The following is a 25,051-nucleotide window of genomic DNA, read 5'->3' as shown; positions in this document are numbered from 1 at the left end:
AAGCCTAAGAAATAAGATGAAAGGAACAATGGAATATTCACGTACCTCTTCCACCCACTGGTGGCAGTGTTACACCAGAAAAAAAACTATTTTAAAGCGTCATAAGAGGTATATTTGTATTTGCCTGTACATGATACATTTGAATGTAGAAATACAGACATGTTTAATTTGCGTTATTTAATTAGCTTGATATATATGTGCATCGATAAGTGTCGAAATGATTTGAGTTCTATAGTTTTTGCATTTAATTTTTAAAATAAATCAGGCATTTTTGCAGCCACCTAAGTTTACGGAAGAGCAACTGGTATAAGTGTACAGAGTTTGATGGATGAGGAAGGGATTTAAAAATATATATATTATTGAAAAAAATAGTATTCGTTTTCTTCCTCAACAACGTCGGTTGGTTTAAAGGGATAAATATGCCTTTATTTGCGCAGAATCCATTCGACCAAGATGTTGGTAAGTTGAGCACTTCATTTGGGCAATTTGATTCGGAGTGAGCTAACTGTTAGTTAGCTTCATCTTAGCTACCGACAGAACCGCTAGCCAGCAAGCTAACAACAACTAGTCTGGCTACACCACATACAGAAGGGGACACCTTATTTATACATATCATTGGCTACACGTTGACGTTATAATCAAGTGTTATATTATCCAAATAGCTAACCAGTTATGTGGTTTGGTAAACTCTCTAAGTATAACTTAGTAGTCACAGGGTTAGCAGATAGTCATCGGCCATATTACCTATCTAGCTAGCTACCACTGTGCTAGCTATATATGTTAGCTAGCGAGTATGTTAGCTAGTTGTTGTGTAATCAGTGTATTGTAGCTAATCAACGATTTTAAATAACGAGACAGCCTAAACTGCAACAAACTCACATATTAAAAAAGAACGTCATGAGCTATCTATCTAGTTAACTAGCCAGATGTATGTTGGATTAGTTTTATGTTTACTTCAACAAATGTTACATGCAAATCACCCTCTTTCCATGAGCAGTTTATCATCTTTGGATCAAGCTCTCATGTTTCCCTTGTACACAATTATTTGAACTTTGTACAATTACACCTAACAAGCTAGTCACCGATGTGTAATGGCTATTTCATAACAAAGAAGTTATAAGGAATAACTTATTTTTAACTGCTTTATTGCTAGTTTAATCATACACCCTCTATAAAAGTAGTAACTGTCAATCCTATGAAAATACAGGCTCAAACTGTTTAAAGCAGCGATAATATGGACAGTACATGCCGAACCGCAGGTTCTCTTCTCTCACCTAACCACATGTATCCCGGTGTACCACATTGTCAGAGAAAGCAACCAATGAAACCAATACAGTGGAGGACTGGGCCCTGATCATGGATATCTGTGACAGGGTTGGACATACACCCAATGGGTAAGCTGGAATGAGACTTCCTGTTTCAAAAATAACGTAATTGTTTACTTGGACCAGAGCACTAGCTGCCTGGCTAATTTTCAAGTACTTCCAAGCAATGTTCTCTCTAATATTTTTCGTCACTGAGCAAATCACATGTCTGCTGAGCGCAAACTTGAACCTTATGAAATATCTATGCAACTTCCGGTGCGTGTTTACTGTGAACACTGAGGCTGTACCCGATTTCAAGTAGGCTACTGTGGCTATTTGATCACAATGTAGGCCTACCAATAAAAAAAAACAATGGAGAAAATCACATAACATTTTAACATGGAAATGGCAGTAGCAGCCAATGTGTGTTGTTCAATGTAGGCCTACATTCCATGAGACTCTTGAGAGAGAAAAAAACATGCAGGGCTTGACATTAACCTGTTTATCCACTTCAGGCAAGGAGGTGACTGAAAATGTAGTTGTTTAATGCAAGAAACCACTTTACAAAATAAAATACATTTTATTCCAGATTATTGCAGAGAATCAGACAAATTATGCTACCCTCTGCCTATTGGCTACTTAGCTTATTCAAGCCTGTCTCAAAATATACACTGCCCCTTTAAGATATAAAGAAAAGCTCTTTGCCTGACTAGCTTTCGAAGATGGCTAGAAATGTACATGTTTTGTGCTCTTGTAGGAAGCAATCATTCCCACATTGCTGACTACAAATTAGCTATAACTGGGCAAATAACTCACTAACTAGCAAAAATATATCAACAAATCTGCACACATGGCTACGTTCAGCTCTTGCTTTGATCTCAAAACAAGCGCATAATAATCGCAATCGCTCATACTGTAAAAGTGAACTGCACAAATCCATATAGGGCAAAGGTCTATTTACTGCAGCTCTGATTGGTTATGGTGCATCGGTCTGTGTAGAGTATGAGCCTGTGTCATGCCTGTCAATGCACAGAATCATACTCTGATGCGTTCTGCCTACAACAAAATCTCTTACATAGTTAGTTTTTGTTTCCGTATGTTGCATTGAAAGTGGCTAATATTGCATTGATTCGATCACAATTCCCACAGTAAAAGGAAATGTTATGTGTCTTTTTTTTAATGGTGACAACTCTGAACTTCACTCAACTTTCTAATCTCGTGCTTCTCTTATCGGGAACATTGCTTCCAAGTATTTGTAATATGTGAAACTACAGAGTCATAATAGTGTATCAGCAGGTCTCCAGGAAGATTGGACGGGAGTGGGCTATTTTAATATGCAATTAATAAGCGTATATTGAAGATGACTCATGTTGTGATAACCTACTACTTGTGTGCCATATTAATCGTATGTCTCTACCTGCCTGTCTTCTCCCAGAGCTAAGGACTGCCTGAGGTCTGTGATGAAGAGAGTAAACCACAAGGTCCCACACGTTGCCATGCAAGCCCTCACCGTGAGTCACTTCATTGTGTTATTCAAGACAAAATACATCATTCACTAGACCGTTGGAAAATCCTGCGGTTTTCCTTACTGTATAACAGTTTTATTAATGTATGATAGAGTTTAGCTTAGCCTAGAGCCAATCTAGAAATATATTGGAAAGGTGTGAACCTAGTGCAAGGTCAGGTTTTTCACTTCCTGGGGTCAGGCCCTAGAGGTTGTTGAGTGACTGGGATCATATACACAGGTAATATGAGTCAAGAATCCTGCAATATGATGGACAACAAAGTTTGAACAATTTGCTAGAATTTCTTCCGAGTGTGAATTTCTTTATACACTGTGGCTGGTGGAACACAGAAACTGACTGTTGCCCTAAGCCTCAATGACACTCCAGTCGGATGTAATAAAGTATTTGGGAGGAGTGGTCCATCTCCTGCTGCTCTTGGCAGTTCTAGAGCTCTGATCCCGTAACTCAGTATCATCGCTGTGGGCAGCCTTGCCACAGCACAGTCAGTGTGATGATCCATGGCCCTAGAAAGGTTTTTACTGTTTTGTTCTCTCTGCTGCTCAGTGTTATTATGGAGTGATGATGCTCAACGTCAGAACATGTGATCTTCCTCTCTGACTCACCATTCTATTTCCTCTCTGACTCACCATTCTATTTTTAAATGTCTCTCTCTTCTCACTCAATCAACTTTAGCCCCCCCCCCAGTGTCATATCTGTTAATGTGTTAATCAATTATTAAACTTTGGTGTGGATGTGAATCAAAGCGTTACTCTTGTTTTACTGTAAAGCCTCAAAATAGATCATCCAGGCTGACTACTGGACTAACCTGGCTTTTCTCCCTCTTTTTTCAGTTGCTGGCTGCCTGTGTCAATAACAGTGGAAGAATCTTTCACTTAGAAATCTGCTCACGGGACTTTGCCACTGAAGTCCGAGCTATATTGAGCAGGGTACGTAAGCTGTCCAAGTTTTTCTGTTGAAATATGTCTGGTGAATTGATGACATTCAGACTTATGTACGTGAGGATAACAATCAACTGGCTCTATCAAGCTCTTTGTGTCAATGTTTTGCCTCGATCAAATAAGTAAGTAGCCTAAAAGTAATTACTATTATCCCCGCAGGCCCACCCCAAGGTGTGTGATAAGCTGAAGGGGATGATGGTGGAGTGGTGTGATGAGTTCCAGAAAGATCCACAGCTCAGTCTGATCAGTGCCACCATTAAGTCTCTGAGAGAGGAGGGGGTCGCGTTCCCGTCTTCTGGCTCACAGGTAAAGTAGTCAACAGCCTGGCGTCCATCCCCCTAACCTAGTGTTGCTGAAGATGGTGCCGATAGAGATGACAGCTTTGCTTCAAGTCCTTAGGAAACTGTGCAGTATTTTTTTATTTTTTTTATGTATTATCTCTTCCATTGTTAGCCCAGAGAACTTTAAGCGTTATTACATACAGCCAGGAAGAACTATTGGATGTCAGAGAGACTTCAATTTACCATCACAACTAGCACTACAAGAATTCCTCACAATCAAATGCCGACCGTATTATCTCCCAAGAGAACTCTCCTCGCTAATCGTCACAGCCATATTTATCCCCCCCGCAAGGGGATACCAAGATGGCCATCAAGTAGCTTCCCTGGACATTATGCAAACTGGAAACCATATATCCTGAGGCTGCATTTATTGTAGCTGGGGATTTTTAACAAAGCTAATCTGAGAACAAGGCTACCTAAATTCTATCAGCATATCGATTGCAGTACACGAGCGAGTAACACACTTGACCACTGCAGCGCTAACTTCCATGATGCATACAAGGCCCTCCCCGCCCTCCTTTTGGCAAATCTGACCATGACCCCATCTTGTTGCTCCCCTCCTATAGGCAGAAACTAAAACAGGAAGCACCTGTGCTTAGGTCTGACCAATCCGATTCCACGCTTCAAGATTTCTTCGATCACATGGACTGGGATATGTTCCGGGTAGCCTCAGACCATAACATTGATGTATACGCTGACTCGGTGGGCCAGTGTAGGAGATGTTGTACCCCCTGTGACTATTAAAACCTTCCCTAACCATAAACTGTGAATTCACATGCACATAATTCATCATAACTTGACTACAAAATACGTCATAAAGCTAAACAAAGGAAAGGGGGCTGGGTTGGAGTGAAAGAGCTGGAAGACTGAGAGACACGGGGAGAAGCTGTGCTATCGTAAATACAGTATCTTATGCATTCTAAATTAACTCTCATTTGGAAAAGGAAAATGCAATAAATATTTACTCTGAGCTGCGCTTCAGTATGTTGGTGGTAGATGGAAGGCCGTGTTGCCAAACCGAGTCCTCTGTCCTTTGAAGAATGTCTCTGGTGGTCAATTGTATACGTTGTAGTAACGTTGTTGTGTGATAGACGGGATACTCTGTCTGTTCCTTCCTAACCTGCGTTTGCAGCTGCGGTCGCTAACTCAACCGCTAGGAGGTATTACTTCTGTAGTGAATAAGAGTTCAAAAGTTCATACCATTCACAACCAAAGCTCATGCTGATGTTTGCTTCGTTCTGTAGTTCTTATTTATTTATTTTTTAAATTTGTACCTTTTTATTTAACTAGGCAAGTCGGTTAAGAACAAATTCTTATTTTCAATGACGGCCTAGGAACAGTGGGTTAACTGCCTGTTCAGGGGCAGAACGACAGATTTGTACCTTGTCAGTTTTATAGCCCTTGTCCCTTCACAGGGGAGGGCCACTGATTGAGCAGCCCTATCTTATGAAAACCCAAATGTCACATTTCTGAAGCTAAAATCACATTTCATCCCATCACAAATAATTTCATATTCAAACATTTAAATTGAACAACAATTCCATGTGAATCCGATAAACTCTACAGTGTAGACTTTCCACTGTAGAGTTTGTCATCTTATCATTGATGAGAATGTCTCAGATGACAACCGAACTGACATCATATTCACACTGCCCTATACCTCTGCACAAGAGGAATACCAATGTAAGAATGCTGTTCATTGACTACAGCACAGCATTCAACACCACAGTACCCTCTAAACTCCTCATTAAGCTTGAGACCCTGGGTCTCGACCCAGCCCTGTGAAATTAGGTACTGGACTTCCTGAAGGGCTTCTCCCAGGTGGTGAAGGTAAGAAACATCTCCACTCTGCTGATCCTCAACACTGGGGATCCACAAGGGTGCGTTCTCAACCCTCTCCTGTATGCCCTGTTCACCCGCGACTGCGTGGCCATGCACGCCTCCAACTCAATCATCAAGTTTGCTGACGACACTGCAGTGGTAGGCTTGATTACCAACAACGACAAGACAGCCTACAGGGAGGAGGTCAGGAAAATAACCTCTCACTCAATGTCAGCAAAACAAAAGATATGATCGTGGACTTCAGGAAACAGCAAAGGGAGCACCCCCCTATACACATTGACGGGACAGCAGTGGAGAAGGTGGAACGTTTTTAAGTTCCTCGGTGTACATATCACCAACAAACTGAATGGTCCACGCACACAGACAGTGTGGTGAAGGCGGCGCATCTTGGCTTGTCACTGAAAACCCTCACTAACTTTTACAGGTGCACAATTGAGAGCATCCTGTCAGGCTGTATCAATGCCTGGTACGGCAACTTCACCGCCCACAACCACAGGGCTCACCAGAGGGTGGTGCGGTCTGCACAATACATCACCAGGGGGAAAACTACCTGCCCTCCAGGACACCTACAACACCCAATGTCACAGGAAGGCAAGAAAGATTACCAAGGACAAACACCACCCAAGCCACTACCTGTTCACCCTGCTTCCATCCAGAAGGCGAGGTCAGTACAGGTGCATCAAAGCTGGGACAGAGATTGAAAAATAGCTCCTTTCTCAGGGCCATCAGATTGTTAAACAGCCACCACTAACACAGAGAGGGGGCTGCCTACCTATGTACTTGATATCATTGGCCACTTTAATAAATGGAACACTAGTCACTTTAATAATGCTACTTTAAGGATGTTTACATATCTCGTGTGTGTGTGTGTGTATATACTGTATCCTTCACAATCTATTCTTTACTATCTATTGCATCTTAGCTGCTCTGTCACTGCTCATACATATATTTTATACTTATATTCTCATCTCATTCCTTTACCAGATTGTGTGTATTAGGTTTTGTTGTGGAATTTGTTAGATATTGCTGCACTGTCAGATCTAGAAGCATAAGCATTTCGCTACCCTCACAATAACATCTGCTAACCATGTGTATGTGACCAATAATATTTGATATCATTGTATAAGCTGTGGCCAGTCTTCCCTCCCTACTAACTCTGTTTCTCCTGCCTAAAAGAGTTTGGCTATTGTTTTAATTGACCATGTTTTGTGCCAGAGGGCCTTGATGTTAGGTTGTTCTTTGAGGGACTATGCGCCTTACCTGGAAAATAGACCATTTGACCCGACATTTTATTTTTAAAAATTCACCATGATCTTTCAGTACTCTACCCTCTGATTGTAGCCAGACTCGCCAACAAAACTAAAACAACTGCTATCGCCAACAAAACTAAAACAACTGCTATCGCCAACAAAACTAAAACAACTGTTATCGTCTACCTATCTCAAACACAAAGTTCTCATCGTGACTTCCACTTGTGGTCCTCTGTAACAAATAAGCTCTGTGTGTATACATTCGCTGGCTCCGTGTTGTGCAGTCTGCCTGTGTTCTCAGTGCACTTGCTCACCCATGTGTTGCCAATAAAGAGGAGGGTTGAGCTTGTGTGTCTGTTTTTAAGGCATGAGCGCCGAATGTAATTTCCTCTGATAATACCCCAGTTCTACCTATAAGGGGGATGAGATTTCCTGCTGTGATTGAGGAACAGTCTGGTGCTTATTTGCTTAGCCTACTTCCGAGCTGAAATGGTCGGCTGACTGTCCTGTTAATAAGTGGCACTGTGAGGTGTTTGCTACTGAAACTACTTTGCCCAACCCCTCTCACAGACAACAGTTTATTCATCATAGAATGTCACTATATTCCTGTTGTTGGGCTATATTTTTAAGCATATGAAGTGATGATTTATTTGAGGTCCTTTCTTATTCATACTCTTTTTACTACCACAATATTACATGGAAAGCCTGTAGTACCTATTAATCCCTACAGGTGGCGTCACAAATAATCCAAATCCCCATTTGTTCTGGAAGGCGTTCTCTCTCGCTCTCTATAACCAACCACCTCTTTGTCATCAGGGGTCCAGCCTAAAGGTCACCACACCTGCTGTTAGTAAACCATCTGACGATGACGACCTTGCCAAAGGTACAGATCCTATCCAACATATTCTAGAACACCACATTATATTACATTATGAACTGTGCAGGTGGATGAATGGATGAATACATTATTAGAGAGATTAAAACATATGTGTTTTGACCCTCATGCCTTTGTCCTCCTATCTGCAGCTATCGAGCTGTCCCTGCAGGAACAGAAGCCGCATGCTGAGACGCGGCCCCTCACCGTGTCCGCCGACCCCCCCTTCAACACCAACGGAGGCGGGGGTAGCAAGGACTCTCGGAAGGTGCGGGCGCTCTACGACTTTGAGGCCGCCGAAGACAACGAGCTCACTTTCAAGACGGGGGAGCTCATTCTAGTCCTGGACGACAGGTAGCTAAGGACGTGTTGCTATGGAAACCTGAGTCTGACCTATGTGATGACCTATTGTATAGGCCAATGTGGAAACCACGCTTCAACTTAATTTTCTTCAGTCATATATCTAGTGCCAACCTTCTCAGGTTCTGCAGTCCTTTTATGGAAACAAAATGAATGGTTTTACTTACAAGAATGTTTGAACTGCTAACACCATGTTGCTGCCACAGTGATTCAAACTGGTGGAAAGGAGAGAACCACAGAGGAGTAGGTCTCTTCCCATCCAACTTTGTCACGACCAACCTCAATGCTGAGCCTGAACTAGGTAGGTTCTTCCCCTTGTCCTGTACCATACGTCACTCTCTTGTATCCTCATACTGAGGCAGGGAGAGTCGTTCTAGTGTTTGGTTTCATGTTTGAAATCCTGACCGTAAAGTGGCTCTGGATAAGTGTGTCGGTTAAATGTCAAATGTAAATCTCACTCCTAACAGTAACTTATGTGGAGAAGACACCAGCCCCGGAGGAGCCCAAAATAGAAGCCATAGTGGAGTCTGAGCCTGTCTTTATAGATGAGGTGGGTGCTTCTACGTACTGGACCTACTATATTGGTGCTTCCAAAACCACTCGCACGTTGTCACATGTTGCTGATGAAAGTCCGAGGGTGACTTCCAGAGAGTGGCGATTGAGGGGATCAATAAACCCATCAAGTTCGGGACACTCGTGTCTTGACTGATGCAGTTCATGTTCTACTTTAAAATAATACAATTGGCAAGAAATTCTAATGAACAAATCCCCCTGTCACTTTAGAAGATGAACCTCCGTACCAGTGAACATTTATTTGCGAGGTATTTCATCTGTTACTTGTGTCAGGTCTTGAAATCAGACGTGGCATATATTTAAAAATTCCTCTCCATTCTTTTGTATTACATTGCGAACTCCAAACATATTGCGGTGCGTGTCGGGATAGTGCTTCACTCAGAAGCCTGCAGCCTTGCTGGCTTGGCTGAAGAGTTGGAGAGTTAATTATCCCCTACCTTTGGGACACTTGCAATGTGTCTGTTGGTGGAAATATGCTGCTGCTCACTCAGACAGCCCTGGTTGCCTGCCATTACAGGAGAGGCTGCTGATAGTAGGCCTGTTGCTGCTGTGAAGCCTGGTGCGATGTGCATATGGTGGAGGTGCGCGTGAATGCACAAATGGAAGACCAAGGGGAAGGGAGTGATTAGGGATTCAGCCTATGGCTGTACATACCTGCAGGCCTATATAATTTAGCTTATCCATAGTTGGTTAAATGGGTACAATCAATCAGTCCACCATTCATTTTGTAGCATCATATATGACTTTCTCCTCCCTTCACCTGTCCCTCACCCCCTCTCTCTTACTCTCTTCACCCCCCCCCCCAGGAGAAGATGGATGGAGCGCTGTATCTGCTCCAGAATACTGACCCTGCTGATGCAGCACCTGACTGCCCAGAGCTGGTCCAACTGGAGGGTATAAAACAATGACTTACTGCTCTTATAAATCCCATGCTCCTTGACATTGCAGTTGTCTTGACTATATACTCACTCACACATACTGCAGTTGGCTTGACTACTACACTCACTGTTTTTGTCTGTTTAGCCTCACTTGATCAATGCTTTACCCTCTCAGGTGCTTGTGAGCAGATGAATCCAATGATTGATGACAAGCTGGAAGACATTGACAGGTAAAGTCAATTTAACTGCAGTGTACTTACTCAAAATGGACAATATTTCCAATAGTATATTAGAGGCTATACTGCAGTGTTTGCATGACACCCTTTGTTTCCATTGGTTAGTCAAATATGTTGGCCAGAGTACATAGTTATTAATTTAGTTATACCTGCTTTATGTTGACTATCTGGATGAGTACCAGGGATCATCACCCTCACAGAACCGTAGTCTTTGTCCTACAAGTGTCGTGATGACTTCTTCTTTTTTCTCTCCTTCGCATTGCGGTTCTCTCTCTTTTTCCACCCCTCCACCTCACTCGCTCTGCCCTCTCTCCCTCCATCCTTGGCAGGCAACACTCTGAGCTGTCTGAGCTGAATGTGAAGGTGCTGGAGGCCTTGGAGCTCTATAACAAACTGATGAACGAGGCACCATTCTACACAGCCTACTCCAAACTGCAGTCCCAGCAGCAGCCCCACTACGCACCTGCCTCTCACCTCCCCATGCAGGTCAATTAGGAGAAAGAAACAAACCACTGTGACGTACTTTCTGTTCAGGTCACTCCCTTGTACATCCATAACCAGGTGACCTCAGACACTATGCCAGGGTCCATAAAGGCACCATATTCATATGGTGGACTCTGGTAAAAAAAAAAAAAAAAAAAAAAGTATTTGGACTATGTAGGCAACTGGATGCCATTTCAGACGCAGACCTTGTGTGACCTCGTGTGTTTTGTCTGCTGTGCAATTTGTCCCTGATGATGGATGTCAGTGTCCCTCCTTGGAGACGTAGACTAATGGGAGACTCCAGTGGTCATGCTTGGACTCTTTTTACCTCCTTGTCACTTTCTGCACAGCTCTGCAAAGCCATTTTAGAAACAAGCTGTCCCTTGTGTAACTGCCTGCACCTGAAGTAATGTTGTTTCTTGCCAACGTATGCTATATTTTTGTGGAGTAAATCAATATACAGTGAGTGTACTATGAAATAGACTGCTGCTCCACTCGCTGCTCCAGCCCTAATAGACTGCTGCTCCAGCCCTAAGGCACTGCATTTCAGTGCTGGAGGCGTCACCCTGGTTCGAATCCAGGCTGTATCGCAACCGGCCATGATTGGGAGTCCCATAGGGCGGCGCACAATTGGCCCAGCATCGTCCGCGTTTGGCTGGTGTAGGCAGTAATTGTAAATAAGAATTTGTTCTTAACTGACTTGCCTGGTTAAATAAATAAAATAAAAATATATTTGATCAAATTTCATATTGAACACTGTCTCCTTCTCTCTCAGGTATACCCAGGTCAGGCTGGTGGTTCCTACATGCCTCCAGGGATGCCCCAGGGACCCCCAGGCCAGCAGGCCTACATGGGCTCTGACCAACCCGGACCACTCCAGTCGCTCCCCCCTAACGTCACATCTCCCAATGGTCAGCCAGCACAGCTTCCTTACAGGTAGGCCTCTCCTCTCCGTTGTGAGCCAAGTTTTTTGGGGAGGGGGGCATTGCTACTGTGTTAAGGTTTAATGTCGGCCTTTATGCTTGTGTTAGGCGGTAGGTGGCAACTATTGTACTATTCTGTCTCTTCACTGCAGTTCTCCATATGCACCTGCCGGTTACCCACCACAGATGGGTGTAGCCCCACAGATGGACATGTCGGCCTATCAGAACTCCAACCTGCCACCAGCCTCCTATCAAATGGCTGCTTCATCGCACCAGACCCCACAGCAGCAACAGGCCTATTATCAGCAGCCTCTCCTGTAAAGTGCAATACAACCAAGGCTGTCTGAGTGAGCAGCAGCATATCCCCACCAACAGACACAGTACAACAATACACAAGTGTGTGTGTGTGTGTGTGTGTGTGTGTGTGTGTGTGTGTGTGTGATTATCCTCCCCCTATTTTGACCTTTATGATAAAATGCCCTTTACGTAGTGCACTACTGCTCTGGTCAAAAGTAGTGCACTACGTAGGGAACAGGGTACCATTTGGGACACTACCTAGATGATTGTAACAAAGGTCAGTGGCTGTGTGAGAGGAGGGAGACTACATGCCAACCTACCAGCCACCACAGCCCATTTTGAAGGGATGAACGTTTTAAGTAGAGAGTGTAAAATAAGTAATTTTCCTTATCCTGGTTTGCCTCAAAAACATTTAAGTGGGCAGCTGTCCAGCTGATCATTTCCAAACTGTATCATAGATGCTATGTGTGTGTTTGTCCCTGTTTTTTTATTTTATATTTTTAAATGTTGATTACTCTTCACCCTCTGGTCTATCAGGAAATCAGTCTGATTGAAGGAGTCCATGGCTGGCCAGGACAAGTCAATTCAAAATGGAATTGACCCCGACCAGGACTTGTTTGTTTTCTATCTAACAGCATCATCCACTTTAGTTTACCCTTCTCGGGGCCAAAGGTTATGAAGTGCTACAGCTATCGGTATTTCTTTCTGTGGTTTAGTCACTACTATAATACCGCAATATAGTTTGATTAATTTCCCATACACTGCCTGCCTTGCAACACCCTTTGGTTGTTTAATACATTCTAGGAGTAAAGCAAAATGTTTAAACATTTTTATTTGTGCGCTACTTCAAGGTGAATTTATCAAATTAACTTGGCGTTAAATAGATTTTGAATTGTGACCATGCAGCCTTTCCAAATTACTGCAGTTGTAGGTTCAATATACATTTTTATACACATTACTTTTTTTGTAATGCAAATGTGATCTAGCCTGGGTGCCTGTCTGTTTCTGCTCTCTTGCTAACTCATGGAATTTGTCATGTTTGGCTTTACAATAACAATACTGCAGTTGGAAAGATGGCGCAAACAGATCTGGGACCAGGCTAAATAACAACATGGATTTTGGTTAACACAACATTCATGTGCCAAGGCTCTAGGCAACTTCCTGGAGGCCCCGCATACAGTGGTTAACAAGATGTAATTGCAAGCTATAAGTGGTTGATTGGGAAAGGAGCCTAGTCCTATCTATTTTTCTATCGTCTTTCTTAATTCACTTTTTTGTTGAAAATGCTTTTGACAATAGACGTTATTAATAGATGTCTGTGATTTATTCAATTGATATCTGTCTGCTTTTTATGTTTCTGGGCTGTGAGCGGTCACGTTTTCATAGAAATCTATTTCCCAAACATATTTTCATTTATGCATTATCTTTACATTGGTATGGCTGTCTGCTCTGCAGTTGGACCTTTTAATTTTAATGTTGTAATTCTATTTGTATTTTATTTGTTATATTATATATTTTCCCTGGATTATATCCATATGATCAGATAATATTTTATGGTTTCTAGATGTAAGATATACTTTCTGCTTTTAATGCTTTTGTTTTTACTTTATTTGTGTCTTATCCAAAATGCAAGCAGAACAAATAGCTACCGTGACCAACAGCTAGAAATGGGTCTTTACTGATAAAGGTGTGTATTGTACAAAGACTAGTAGCTAGAGAACTGTTAGACCTAAAATGTTCATCTGAACTTAATGAATCTGTTGAGTGAGACCGAGGACCAGGATTCTGTTTTTGTTTAATCTGGATCAAGTCAACTCTGACTCATAAGAACTGTCTATGCTTTATTTGTCTTAACTTGCCTCTTATTAAAAGGTGTTGTGTACATTACATGTAAAATATCTTCTGGCATTGTGGGTATTGCACTTTAACCTTGTTAACATTTTATTTACCACTGGATGCCTTGTTTTTCTTTAGGAATAAGGAATTGACATCTGTATATCTAGAATCCTTTATATTTAAAACGTTTCCAGGGAATGTTCCGATTCAGTACTACCGACATAATAACCGACTATGTTTTGTAACATCAAGATTTCTCTTTATCTTGTGTTATTGTAAAAATAATTTCGAAACACAGTCGACTAATATTCTTTCAAATAAAATGTACCTGTGTTCAAGGCTCTCTTGTACTGATAATTCTGTTTTTCTTCTTGTTGTAATATGTGTTCTCTGAATAGTGTGAAATAATTGGACATTTTGTAAGTGTATGATGGGAGAACAGTTAGTCAATGACACACATGATGTAGAAAGAGACTAACAATAGGCAGTAATTTACAAGGCAGATGGTTGCGGACCATGTTCTCCCATGTGGAAATCATACACAATGTTCCTGCGTTTTACACATCTGTAAAGGACTTCTTTTCACTCATGATTTCTGTTTCTTGCTGACCATGTATGGGGTCTTACAATCTATTTGGAAGGGGAAGACGCAACAGTATTCATCTTGTACCTGTGGAACTGGAGGTTGTCCCCTATTGTCAGATGTAATGTTCAATGAGTCAAGGCGCGTCCCTTCCTTTGGATTCCTTGGTGAAGGGGCTCGGTTCCTTCTGTTATGACCTTGGTGAGGGGCGTGAACAAATGTCTACGTAGGAAGAAGAATCACTATATGAAGAATCTCTCCAGAGAATCTCACTGTGACCAGTGATGCATGAGCAGTCACTTCTATAATTGTTACTAGGAGACACACTTTTTTTATTCAGTGAGCGTTTTCTTTGAGTTCGCAATTCGACCACTGAAGAGCTGAACTAGTAATATTCTAGCACAGAAGCTGAAGCTTTAACAAGCCTGGTGTCCTAAGTGTTCCAAATTATTATGTGAGCTGTCTTTGGGTCTTACTGGCTTAACTTTCCATTGGTAGGATACACATACTCTATTGGCAGGATACATTTCTTTACTCTTTTTTTTTCCCACTCAAAGAAAGACTGAAGCTAAAGGTCCAGTGCACTTTTTTTGGTTACTACATGATTCCATGTGTTATTTAATAGTGTTGATGTGTTCATTAGTATTATTCTACAATGTAGAAAATAGTTCAAATAAAGAAAAACCCTGGAATGAGTAGGTGTGTCCAAACTTTTGACTGGTACTGTATGTCTTATATTTTCCCCCTGTAAGGCAGAGCACCAAAGGTGAATTCATATTTTGTGGAAACCTAAGGGACAATAGTTTCATTATCTTATCAGCTCTCACATACAGAGGCTAATCCCCAAATATATTTCAGCACGATTTATTGTTTTCATATTTAATTGAGTAAATTGTTACATTATTTTAATTCCAAATCCATAGATATGTACAGACTCAGAGGTTATTCCATGGTCAGAAATACATAAATATAGAGTATAATATAACATATACAAATCTGTAATAAAATAAAACTGTAATGAAATAATCTTATTTCTCTAGAAACATCCAAACGTAAAAAATTGTGTATTTGCATCTTAGGCTATTTTACAAAGATAATAATGACAGATTTAACCAATGCCATAATGGCGATAGACCGCACGATGGATGATGCGGGAAGCAGAGACCAGCAGCCAAGATCGTGCCAGTTGCGCGTGCACATCTGTAGCGTATCATACAACAGCAGTGTGGAGTAGCACTGTACACGCGCAAAGACTGGTTCGTTCACACGGACTGTTTACCAAGAAAGTACTGTATCGTTCCTCATCTCTTTGACAGTTTGTAAGCAACAGTGCAAAGCTGGAGGAACCAACTCAACAACCGCAACAGCAGTTGCCATGGACCGGGACAGAGAGACAGCCTCCCCCCTGGACCGACGAACTAGCGGAGATGTCCCGGCATATCTACACCCGTCACGGGGCTAGCGACGGACTCCAGAAGGTAAAGTGCCGCGTTATAGGAGATACTGTACACGCTGTTCTTGGTCTCTGACTCGATTCTCCCACTGTTGTCAACAACAACAAAAACACTGGACTTTTAAATCCAACTGAGGTGATGTGTGTTACGTTTATGTATTTAGGACTATCATAGGATGTCAGTGTGGGACAACAAAGTGTTCTCCACTGCACCAAAATGGGGGAAACATTCTCTATGGGGCTACCTTCAGAAAGTTGGTTACAGGGGAAGAAAAATGTCAGCTTCTATCCTTGAGTAATGTTGTCTAAATATTTCCTTATTGATAGGTTACGGTATTTATTTTCTCACATTTGTAAAACAACTCTCAATAATGCAAGGTATAGTCCAGTCCAGTGTTTCCTAAGTACCCCAGGGGTACTTGGCCTATCCACAGGGGGTGCTTGATAAGACTCACGAGACCATAGACTTACTTGTAAAATGCATGAAGGGGAATTCAAGAGTGTTCTGGGCAGAGCAAAATGTACTTGGTGGTACAGTAACCAAAAAAGGTTAGGAACCACTGGTCTCGCCGAATAAACTCAACTCCACGATTTACAATGGAGTTGAGCAGCGACTTGTGTGAGCGGACTGGAGCTCCGATGTCACATAAAATTACGTTTTTTATTTATTTTTTAAATGACGGATTTCAGCATCTTTTCTTCATTTAATGTGACGTCGGAGCTCCAGTCCACTCACGTTAGTTGCCATTAACTCCATCCTAAATTGTGGAGTTGAGTTTAATCGGCTAGGTACAGTCATAGCCTCCCTACTGTATGTGATGGTTACTGATGTTCGGTGTGAAGTTTTGCAGGTAGGGTGTGTGAATCTGATTTATGTGGTTTGAAATAGGGTATTTAATAATTCATCCATATAGCTGGAATCCAATTATGAAGGGCAGACTGACTGAACACATGACCTAGTTTCACAGCCTTATATCAATATGTTACATACAACAGCTTACATATTCAACATCTTACAGCATATAGTCAAGTCAACATGTGATAAACTGTAAATACGACACAATTGTTTTTAAGTTAGGCAGAAATGAAATGTGATGCAGTTGTATTTTCCCTCTACAATTATGTGACATCCTTAGTTCTTATGAAAGGTCTCTAGCTGAGCTAAAGCCTAGAGGCATTCGTTTGGGGAGCCAGTGAAAGTCTTTAGGTCTCAGCCAGGAGTCTACACCGTCACACCCAGAAGTCTACTGGATGGAAATGCATACAGTATGTTTCGGCTTTGCCCAGCCACCTGACGACAGTCACCTGATCACCTGAGGCTCCAGATGCTGGAGTCAGATAGGGAGTTCCTGAAGGTGCCCTTGTTGTGGTGCTGCAAAGTGAGAGTGACAGAGTGACTTATGTGATTTGGCTGTGCCCACCAGGTGAACAGAGGGACTTACTCCAGACGCAGTCGGCTGAAGAGGAGTGACGGCAGCACCACCTCCACCAGCTTTATCCTCAGGCAGGTGAGAGAAACTAGAAAAACAACATTACTACACAATTACAAAGCAATTACTATAGATCATGCAGGTGAAGAGGACCAAAAGCGACTTAACAGAAACAGAGTTTAACAGGGAATAACAGAAATCCTCTAGACTTGTAGAGGGGAAATAACTGGAGAAGCGGCCACAGACTGCAGGTCGCTTCGGGTAGGCGCAGGCCGTAGTCGACAGAGACACCTGCTCACACGCAGCATCTGATGAAGGCAAAAAAACACGACAGGACAGGGCGATACACAATCACAGCAAAAACACGACAGGACAGGGCGAAACGCAATCACAGCATGGTGAATACAATACAAGGAACCGACGGGACAGGAACGGATCACAAAGGAATAAATAGGGACTCTAATCAGGGGAAAGGATCGGGAACAGGTGTGGGAAGACTAAATGATGATTAGGGGAATAGGAACAGCTGGGAGCAGGAACGGAACGATAGAGAGAAGAGAGAGCGAGAGAGTGAGAGAGGGAGGGGAGAGAGAGGGATAGAAGGAGGAAAGAACCAAATAAGACCAGCAGAGGAAACGAATAGCATGGGAGCACAGGGACAAGACATGATAATAAATGACAAACACATGACAGTACCCCCCACTCACCGGCGCCTCCTGGCGCACTCGAGGAGGAATCCTGGCGGCAACGGAGGAAATCATCGATGAGTGAACGGTCCAGCACGTCCCGAGACGGAACCCAACTCCTCTCCTCAGGACCGTAACCCTCCCAATCCACTAGGTATTGGTGACCCCGTCCCCGAGAACGCATGTCCATGATCTTATGTACCTTGTAAATAGGTGCGCTCTCGACAAGGGGGGGAGGGAAGACGAACGGGGGTGCGAAGAAAGGGCTTAACACAGGAGACATGGAAGACAGGATGGACGCGACGAAGATGTCGCGGAAGAAGCAGTCGCACAGCGACAGGATTGACGACCTGGGAGACACGGAACGGACCAATGAACCGCGGAGTCAACTTACGAGAAGCTGTCGTAAGAGGAAGGTTGCGAGTGGAAAGCCACACTCTCTGGCCGCAACAATACCTTGGACTCTTAATCCTGCGTTTATTGGCGGCTCTCACCGTCTGTGCCCTGTAACGGCAAAGTGCAGACCTCACCCTCCTCCAGGTGCGCTCACAACGTTGGACAAACGCTTGAGCGGAGGGAACGCTGGACTCGGCAAGCTGGGATGAGAACAGAGGAGGCTGGTAACCCAGACTACTCTGAAACGGAGATAACCCGGTAGCAGACGAAGGAAGCGAATTGTGAGCGTATTCTGCCCAGGGGAGCTGTTCTGCCCAAGACGCAGGGTTTCTGAAAGAAAGGCTGCGTAGTATGCGACCAATCGTCTGATTGGCCCTCTCTCTTGACCGTTAGACTGGGGATGAAACCCGGAAGAGACTGACGGACGCACCAATCAAACGACAGAACTCCCTCCAAAACTGTGACGTGAATTGCGGGCCTCTGTCTGAAACGGCGTCTAACGGGAGGCCATGAATTCTGAATACATTCTCAATAATGATTTGTGCCGTCTCCTTAGCGGAAGGAAGTTTAGCGAGGGGAATGAAATGTGCCGCCTTAGAGAACCTATCGACAACCGTCAGAATCACAGTCTTCCCCGCAGACAAAGGCAGACCGGTAATGAAGTCTAAGGCAATGTGAGACCATGGTCGAGAAGGAATGGGGAGCGGTCTGAGACGACCGGCAGGAGGAGAGAGTTACCCGACTTAGTCTGCGCGCAGTCCGAACAAGCAGCCACGAAACGGCGCGTGTCACGCTCCTGAGTCGGCCACCAAAAGCGCTGGCGAATAGACGCAAGAGTGCCTCGAACACCGGGATGACCAGCTAACTTGGCAGAGTGAGCCCACTGAAGAACAGCCAGACAGTGGAAACAGGAACGAAAAGGAGGTTACTAGGACAAGCGCGCGGCGACGCAGTGTGCGTGAGTGCTTGCTTAACCTGTCTTTCAATTCCCCAGACTGTTAACCCGACAACTCCACTCGTCCCCCTCTCTGATGCGCACGAGATGGTAAGCGTTACGAAGGTCCAACTTAGTAAAGCACCTGGCTCCCTGCAGAATCTCGAAGGCTGATGACATAAGGGGAAGCGGATAACGATTCTTAACCGTTATGTCATTCAGCCCTCGATAATCCACGCAGGGGCGCAGAGTACCGTCCTTCTTCTTAACAAAAAAGAACCCCGCCCCGGCCGGAGAAGAAGAAGGCACTATGGTACCGGCGTCAAGAGACACAGACAAATAATCCTCGAGAGCCTTACGTTCGGGAGCCGACAGAGAGTATAGTCTACCTCGAGGAGGAGTGGTCCCCGGAAGGAGATCAATACTACAATCATACGACCGGTGAGGAGGAAGGGAGTTGGCTCGGGACCGACTGAAGACCGTGCGCAGATCATGATATTCCTCCGGCACTCCTGTCAAATCGCCAGGTTCCTCCTGAGAAGTAGGGACAGAAGAAACGGGAGGGATGGCAGACATTAAACACTTCACATGACAAGAAACGTTCCAGGATAGGATAGAATTACTAGACCAATTAATAGAAGGATTATGACATACTAGCCAGGGATGACCCAAAACAACAGGTGTAAACGGTGAACGGAAAATCAAAAAAGAAATAGTCTCACTGTGGTTACCAGATACTGTGAGGGTTAAAGGTAGTGTCTCAAATCTGATACTGGGAAGATGACTACCATCTAAGGCGAACATGGGCGTAGGCTTATCTAACTCTCTGAAAGGAATGTCATGTTTCCGAACCCATGCTTCGTCCATGAAACAACCCTCAGCCCCAGAGTCTATCAAGGCACTACATGTAGCACCCGAACCGGTCCAGCGTAGGTGGACCGACAAAGTAGTACAGGACCTTGATGGAGAGACTTGAGTAGTTGCGCTCACCTGTAGCCCTCCGCTTACAGATGAGCTCTTTACTGGACATGAATTAACAAAATGTCCAGCAACTCCGCAATAGAGGCACAGGCGGTTGGTGATCCTCCGTTCCCTCTCCTTATTCGAGATGCGAATCCCTCCCAGCTGCATGGGCTCAGTCTCAAAGCCAGAGGAGGGAGATGGTTGCGATGCGGAGCAGGGAAACACCGTTGATGCGAGCTCTCTTCCACGAGCCCGGTGACGAAGATCTACCCGTCGTTCTATGCGGATGGCGAGAGCAATCAAAGAGTCCACATCTGAAGGAACCTCCCGGGAGAGAATCTCATCCTTAACCACTGCGTGGAGTCCCTCCAGAAAACGAGCGAGCAGCGCCGGCTCGTTCCACTCACTAGAGGCAGCAAGAGTGCGAAACTCAATGGAATAATCCGTTATGGACCGTTCACCTTGGCATAAGGAAGCCAGGGCCCTAGAAGCCTCCCCACCAAAAACTGAACGGTCAAAAACCCGAATCATCTCCTCTTTAAAGTTCTGGAATTTGTTAGAGCAATCAGCCCTTGCCTCCCAGATAGCTGTGCCCCATTCTCGAGCCCGGCCAGTAAGGAGTGAAATGACGTAAGCAACCCGAGCTCTCTCTCTAGAGTATGTGTTGGGTTGGAGAGAGAACACAATCTCACACTGCGTGAGAAAGGAGCGGCACTCAGTGGGCTGCCCGGAGTAGCAAGGTGGGTTATTAACCCTAGGTTCTGGAGGCTCGGCAGGCCAGGAAGTAACAGGTGGCACGAGACGTAGACTCTGGAACTGTCCAGAGAGGTCGGAAACCTGAGCGGCCAGGTTCTCCACGGCATGGCGAGCAGCGGACAATTCCTGCTCGTGTCTGCCGAGCATGGCTCCTTGGATCTCGACGGCAGTGTAACGAGCGTCTGAAGTCGCTGGGTCCATTCCTTGGTCGGTTCCTTCTGTCATGCAGGTGAAAGAGGACCCAAAAGCGACTTAACAGAAACAGAGTTTATTTAAGTCCAAACAGGGAATAACAGAAATCCTCGACTTGTAGAGGGAAATAACTGGAGAAGCGGCCACAGACTGCAGGTCGCTTCGGGTAGGCGCAGGCCGTAGTCGACAGAGACACCTGCTCACACGCAGCATCTGATGAAGGCAAAAAAACACGACAGGACAGGGCGATACACAATCACAGCAAAAACACGACAGGACAGGGCGAAACGCAATCACAGCATGGTGAATACAATACAAGGAACCGACGGGACAGGAACGGATCACAAAGGAATAAATAGGGACTCTAATCAGGGGAAAGGATCGGGAACAGGTGTGGGAAGACTAAATGATGATTAGGGGAATAGGAACAGCTGGGAGCAGGAACGGAACGATAGAGAGAAGAGAGAGCGAGAGAGTGAGAGAGGGAGGGGGAGAGAGAGGGATAGAAGGAGGGAAAGAACCAAATAAGACCAGCAGAGGGAAACGAATAGCATGGGGAGCACAGGGACAAGACATGATAATAAATGACAAACATGACAGTGTGATTTGGAATTCACTGTCTTCTCATTATCTCTGTATTCACTCTCTGTATTCACTTCCATTCATGTATCACTTATTATGAATGAGTGAGACATATTGTTCTGGACATAGTCATAGTTGTCGCAGCACCTGTGTTCAACTGTATAACAAATGAAAGTATAACAAATGCAAAAATAGTCCTAAAATGATTATTCAGTAATACAGAGAGGACCATTTTCTGCTGTACTGTGACATCCAAAGTAATGGGTTGCCTAGGAAACTGCCCTCTGTCAAGGCTATTCAGCATTACAAGGGCATCTTAATGTTATTGGCTTCTGCTTCTCTCTCTCTGTCAGGGGGCTTGCCTATCACATGCTAGCGTGCGTGTGTGTAGGTGTGTGCGTGTGTTTGCACGTGCATGTAAGCTGTGCACATATTAAAGCTTGACAAATCAGCTCCAAATCAGCATGTCAGATTTGCTTATGACACTTATGACTTATGTTATGATGGCTGTTATGTCTTATGTAGCTGTTATAAAGGCTTTATGAATGTGTACATGCATAAAGATGTGTTTAATGTACTTTATATATAGGTCACTGCAGTCATGAGGGAATTTATTGTTTGAATGGTTACTTTGCATACTGTGATATTTCAGGTCGCAGCTGTGGTCTGGATATGCAGAGTCTCAGTCGGCCTCATTCTATGTTCACTATACCCTTCTTTTAAACGATACACTATTAATCATTTGTCTTTTAATTGGATGTAGGCACAGTTTGTTCAGTTTTCACAGATTATTCCTCTCTCAAACGGTAAATGTTTATCCAATTAGGTCCTGAAGACATGCATCTCATGCTGTGTGACAATAATACATTTGTGCCTGATTGAAGCATATTGTTAGGGGGAAAATACAGTTTCTCACAAGTCATCTAGGTACACAAGGCGCGCGCACGCACGCACACACGCACACACACACACGCACGCACGCACGCACGCACGCACGCACGCACGCACACACACACACACACACACACACACACACACACACACACACACACACACACACACACACACACACACACACACACACACACACACAGCTCCTACACTACCGCCTGGCTGACCTTCCTCAGTTTGTCCTCATAAGACTATAGCGATGGATGCAGAACCAACATCTGCCCTGAGTGTTAAGTGTATCTATCCAGTGCATCTATCCAGTGCATCTATCCAATCTCATTTCAATGCTGCCGTTTTGCTGGGGAAAACCCCCATATTGATTGAAGTTTTAAGGTATTAAGGTTAGAGAAGGATGAGCATATGATCATGGGCATGGCATAGTGGCAAGAGATTCAGATGCGTATCTTGGGTGATCATACAAATGTTCCCTATTCTTATTCTGTGCTTGTCCTTCGGCAGCCAGCCTGTTCAGACCAGGGGTTGTTCTGGGTCACTCCTGTCACTGTCAGTCAGCTATGTGTTTGGATTTAATCTCTTTACAGACAAGAGTGGTGGCTGGAGAGTCTTAAAGGGATACTTCGGGATTTTGGCAAGGAGGCCCTTTATCTACTTCCCCAGAGTCAGATGAACTTGTGGATACCATTTATATGTCTCTGTGTCCAGTTCGAACAAAGTTAGAGGTAGTTTCACGAGCCAATGTTAACTAGTGTTAGCACAATGACTGGAAGTCTATGGATATCTGCTAGCATGTACACTACCGGTCACTACTTTTTCTTTATTTTTACTATTTTCTACATTGTAGAATAATAGTGAAGACATCAAAACTATGAAATAACAGATATGGAATCATACAGTAACCAAAAAAGTGTTAAACAAATAAAAAATATATTTTATATTTGAGATTCTTCAAATAGCCACCCCTTGCCTTGATGACAGCTTTGCACACTCTTGTCATTCTCTCAACCAGCTTCATGGGGTAGTCACCTGGAATGCATTTCAATTAACAGGTGTGCCTTGTTAAAAGTTCATTTGTGGAATTTCTTTCCTTCTTATTGTGTTTGAGCCAATCAGTTGTGTTGTGACAAGGTAGGGGGGTATACAGAATATAGCCCTATTTGGTAAAAGACCAAGTCCATATTATGGCAAGAACAGCTCAAATAAGTAAGGAGAAACGATTGTTCATCAATCCTTTTAGACATGAAGGTCAGTCAATACGGAAAATTTCAAGAACTTTGAAACTTTCTTCAAGTGCAGTCGCAAAAACCATCAAGCACTATAATGAAACTGGCCCTCATGAGGACCGCCACAGGGAAGGAAGACCCAGAGTTACCTCTGCTGCAGAGGATAAGTTCATTAGAGTTACCAGCCTCAGAAATTGCAGCCCAAATAAATGCTTCACAGAGTTCAAGTAACAGACACATCTCAACATCAAATCAAATGTATTTATTTAGCCCTTCGTACATCAGCTGATATCTCAAAGTGCTGTACAGAAACCCAGCCTAAAACCCCAAACAGCAAGCAATGCAGGTGTTGAAGCTTGTTGGCTAGGAAAAACTCCCTAGAAAGGCCAAAACCTAGGAAGAAACCTAAAGAGGAACCAGGCTATGAGGGGTGGCCAGTCCTCTTCTGGCTGTGCCGGGTGGAGATTATAACAGAACATGGCCAAGATGTTCAAATGTTCATAAATGACCAGCATGATCAAATAATAGGTCTGGGACAGGTAGCACGTCCGGTGAACAGGTCAGGATTCCATAGCCACAGGCAGAACAGTTGAAACTGGAGCAGCAGCACGGCCAGGTGGACTGGGGACAGCAAGGAGTCATCATGTCAGGTAGTCCTGGGGCACGTGCTCAGCATATGTGGGAACTCCTTCAAGACTGTTGGAAAAGCACTCCAGGTGAAGCTGGTTGAGAGAATGTCAAGAGTGTGCAAAGCTATCATCAAGGCAAAGGTTGGCTATTGGAAGAATATATTTTGATTTGTTTAACATTTTTTTGTTTACTACATTATTCCATATGTGTTAATTCATAGTGTTGATGTCTTCACTATTATTCTACAATGTAGAAAATAATAAAAATAAAGAAAACCCTTGAAGAGTAGGTGTTCTAAAACTTTTGACCTGCAGTGAATCTGCTAACGAACGAGAGAGGTTTGAGAGTAATAAGGGAAGGATGGAGGGTGTCTGAGAAAGACTCAAGCTAGAGAAAACAGTCAAAAGAGAGAGGAAATGTTGGCGGAAAGATATTTAAGGTGAAATGTTACATGGCAGCAGCGTTTATTACGTTTTTTCCCACATCCCCAGATGGTATATTTAGCTTCCTGTAGACAGATGTTCAGTGTTGGGTTCATGATGGGATAGTCATGGAATTAGAATAAATCATTCAAATTCTATGGGAATAACGTGTTCCAATCTGACCTTTGACTCTGACTGTGTCTCTGGGTTCTGTCCCATGGTCAATTCTCA

General features: G+C 43.8%; 2 protein-coding genes across 4 annotated transcripts in view; both read left to right on the top strand.

Moving 5' to 3' along the window:
* Positions 1–265: 265 nt before the first annotated feature.
* On the top strand, positions 266–22,041 carry LOC124043987 (signal transducing adapter molecule 2-like). Of its 2 annotated transcripts, XR_006840415.1 has the most exons (15): positions 266–459; positions 1,310–1,394; positions 2,740–2,815; positions 3,661–3,756; positions 3,928–4,074; positions 8,018–8,084; positions 8,228–8,429; positions 8,642–8,736; positions 8,903–8,985; positions 9,815–9,902; positions 10,062–10,116; positions 10,452–10,608; positions 11,381–11,541; positions 11,681–11,966; positions 22,028–22,041. XR_006840415.1 is itself a non-coding variant. In XM_046363221.1 (14 exons), the coding sequence occupies exons 1-14, from the start codon at positions 420–422 to the stop codon at positions 11,847–11,849; spliced, it is 1,521 nt and encodes a 506-aa protein (XP_046219177.1). In that variant the 5' UTR covers positions 266–419; the 3' UTR covers positions 11,850–14,001. The 2 variants fall into 2 exon arrangements, 1 of the variants encoding a protein (XP_046219177.1); XM_046363221.1 differs by lacking the exon at positions 22,028–22,041 and having other exon boundaries at positions 11,681–14,001.
* Positions 15,481–25,051, top strand: part of LOC124043986 (voltage-dependent L-type calcium channel subunit beta-4-like) — a 64,690-nt gene continuing 55,119 nt past the window's right edge. For both annotated transcript variants that reach the window (XM_046363219.1, XM_046363218.1), the window contains exons 1-2: positions 15,481–15,722; positions 17,122–17,205. In XM_046363219.1, coding sequence (XP_046219175.1) covers positions 15,672–15,722; positions 17,122–17,205 — 135 coding nt within the window. In that variant the 5' untranslated portion in view covers positions 15,481–15,671. The remainder of the gene's footprint in view (positions 15,723–17,121; positions 17,206–25,051) is intronic.

The sequence above is a fragment of the Oncorhynchus gorbuscha genome, linkage group LG09, assembly GCF_021184085.1.
Source record: "Oncorhynchus gorbuscha isolate QuinsamMale2020 ecotype Even-year linkage group LG09, OgorEven_v1.0, whole genome shotgun sequence".
NCBI classification, from domain to species: Eukaryota; Metazoa; Chordata; class Actinopteri; order Salmoniformes; family Salmonidae; genus Oncorhynchus; species Oncorhynchus gorbuscha.
This window is presented reverse-complemented; position numbering and strand designations above follow the sequence as displayed.

Bases quoted from the DNA above. Each gene is read 5' to 3' on its own strand.
- LOC124043987 (XM_046363221.1), top strand. From the start codon at position 420: ATGCCTTTATTTGCGCAGAATCCATTCGACCAAGATGTTG. The intron at 4,075-8,017 runs GTAAAGTAGTCA...CTTTGTCATCAG, and splicing joins TCCCGTCTTCTGGCTCACAG to GGGTCCAGCCTAAAGGTCAC. The intron at 8,085-8,227 runs GTACAGATCCTA...TCCTATCTGCAG, and splicing joins CGATGACGACCTTGCCAAAG to CTATCGAGCTGTCCCTGCAG.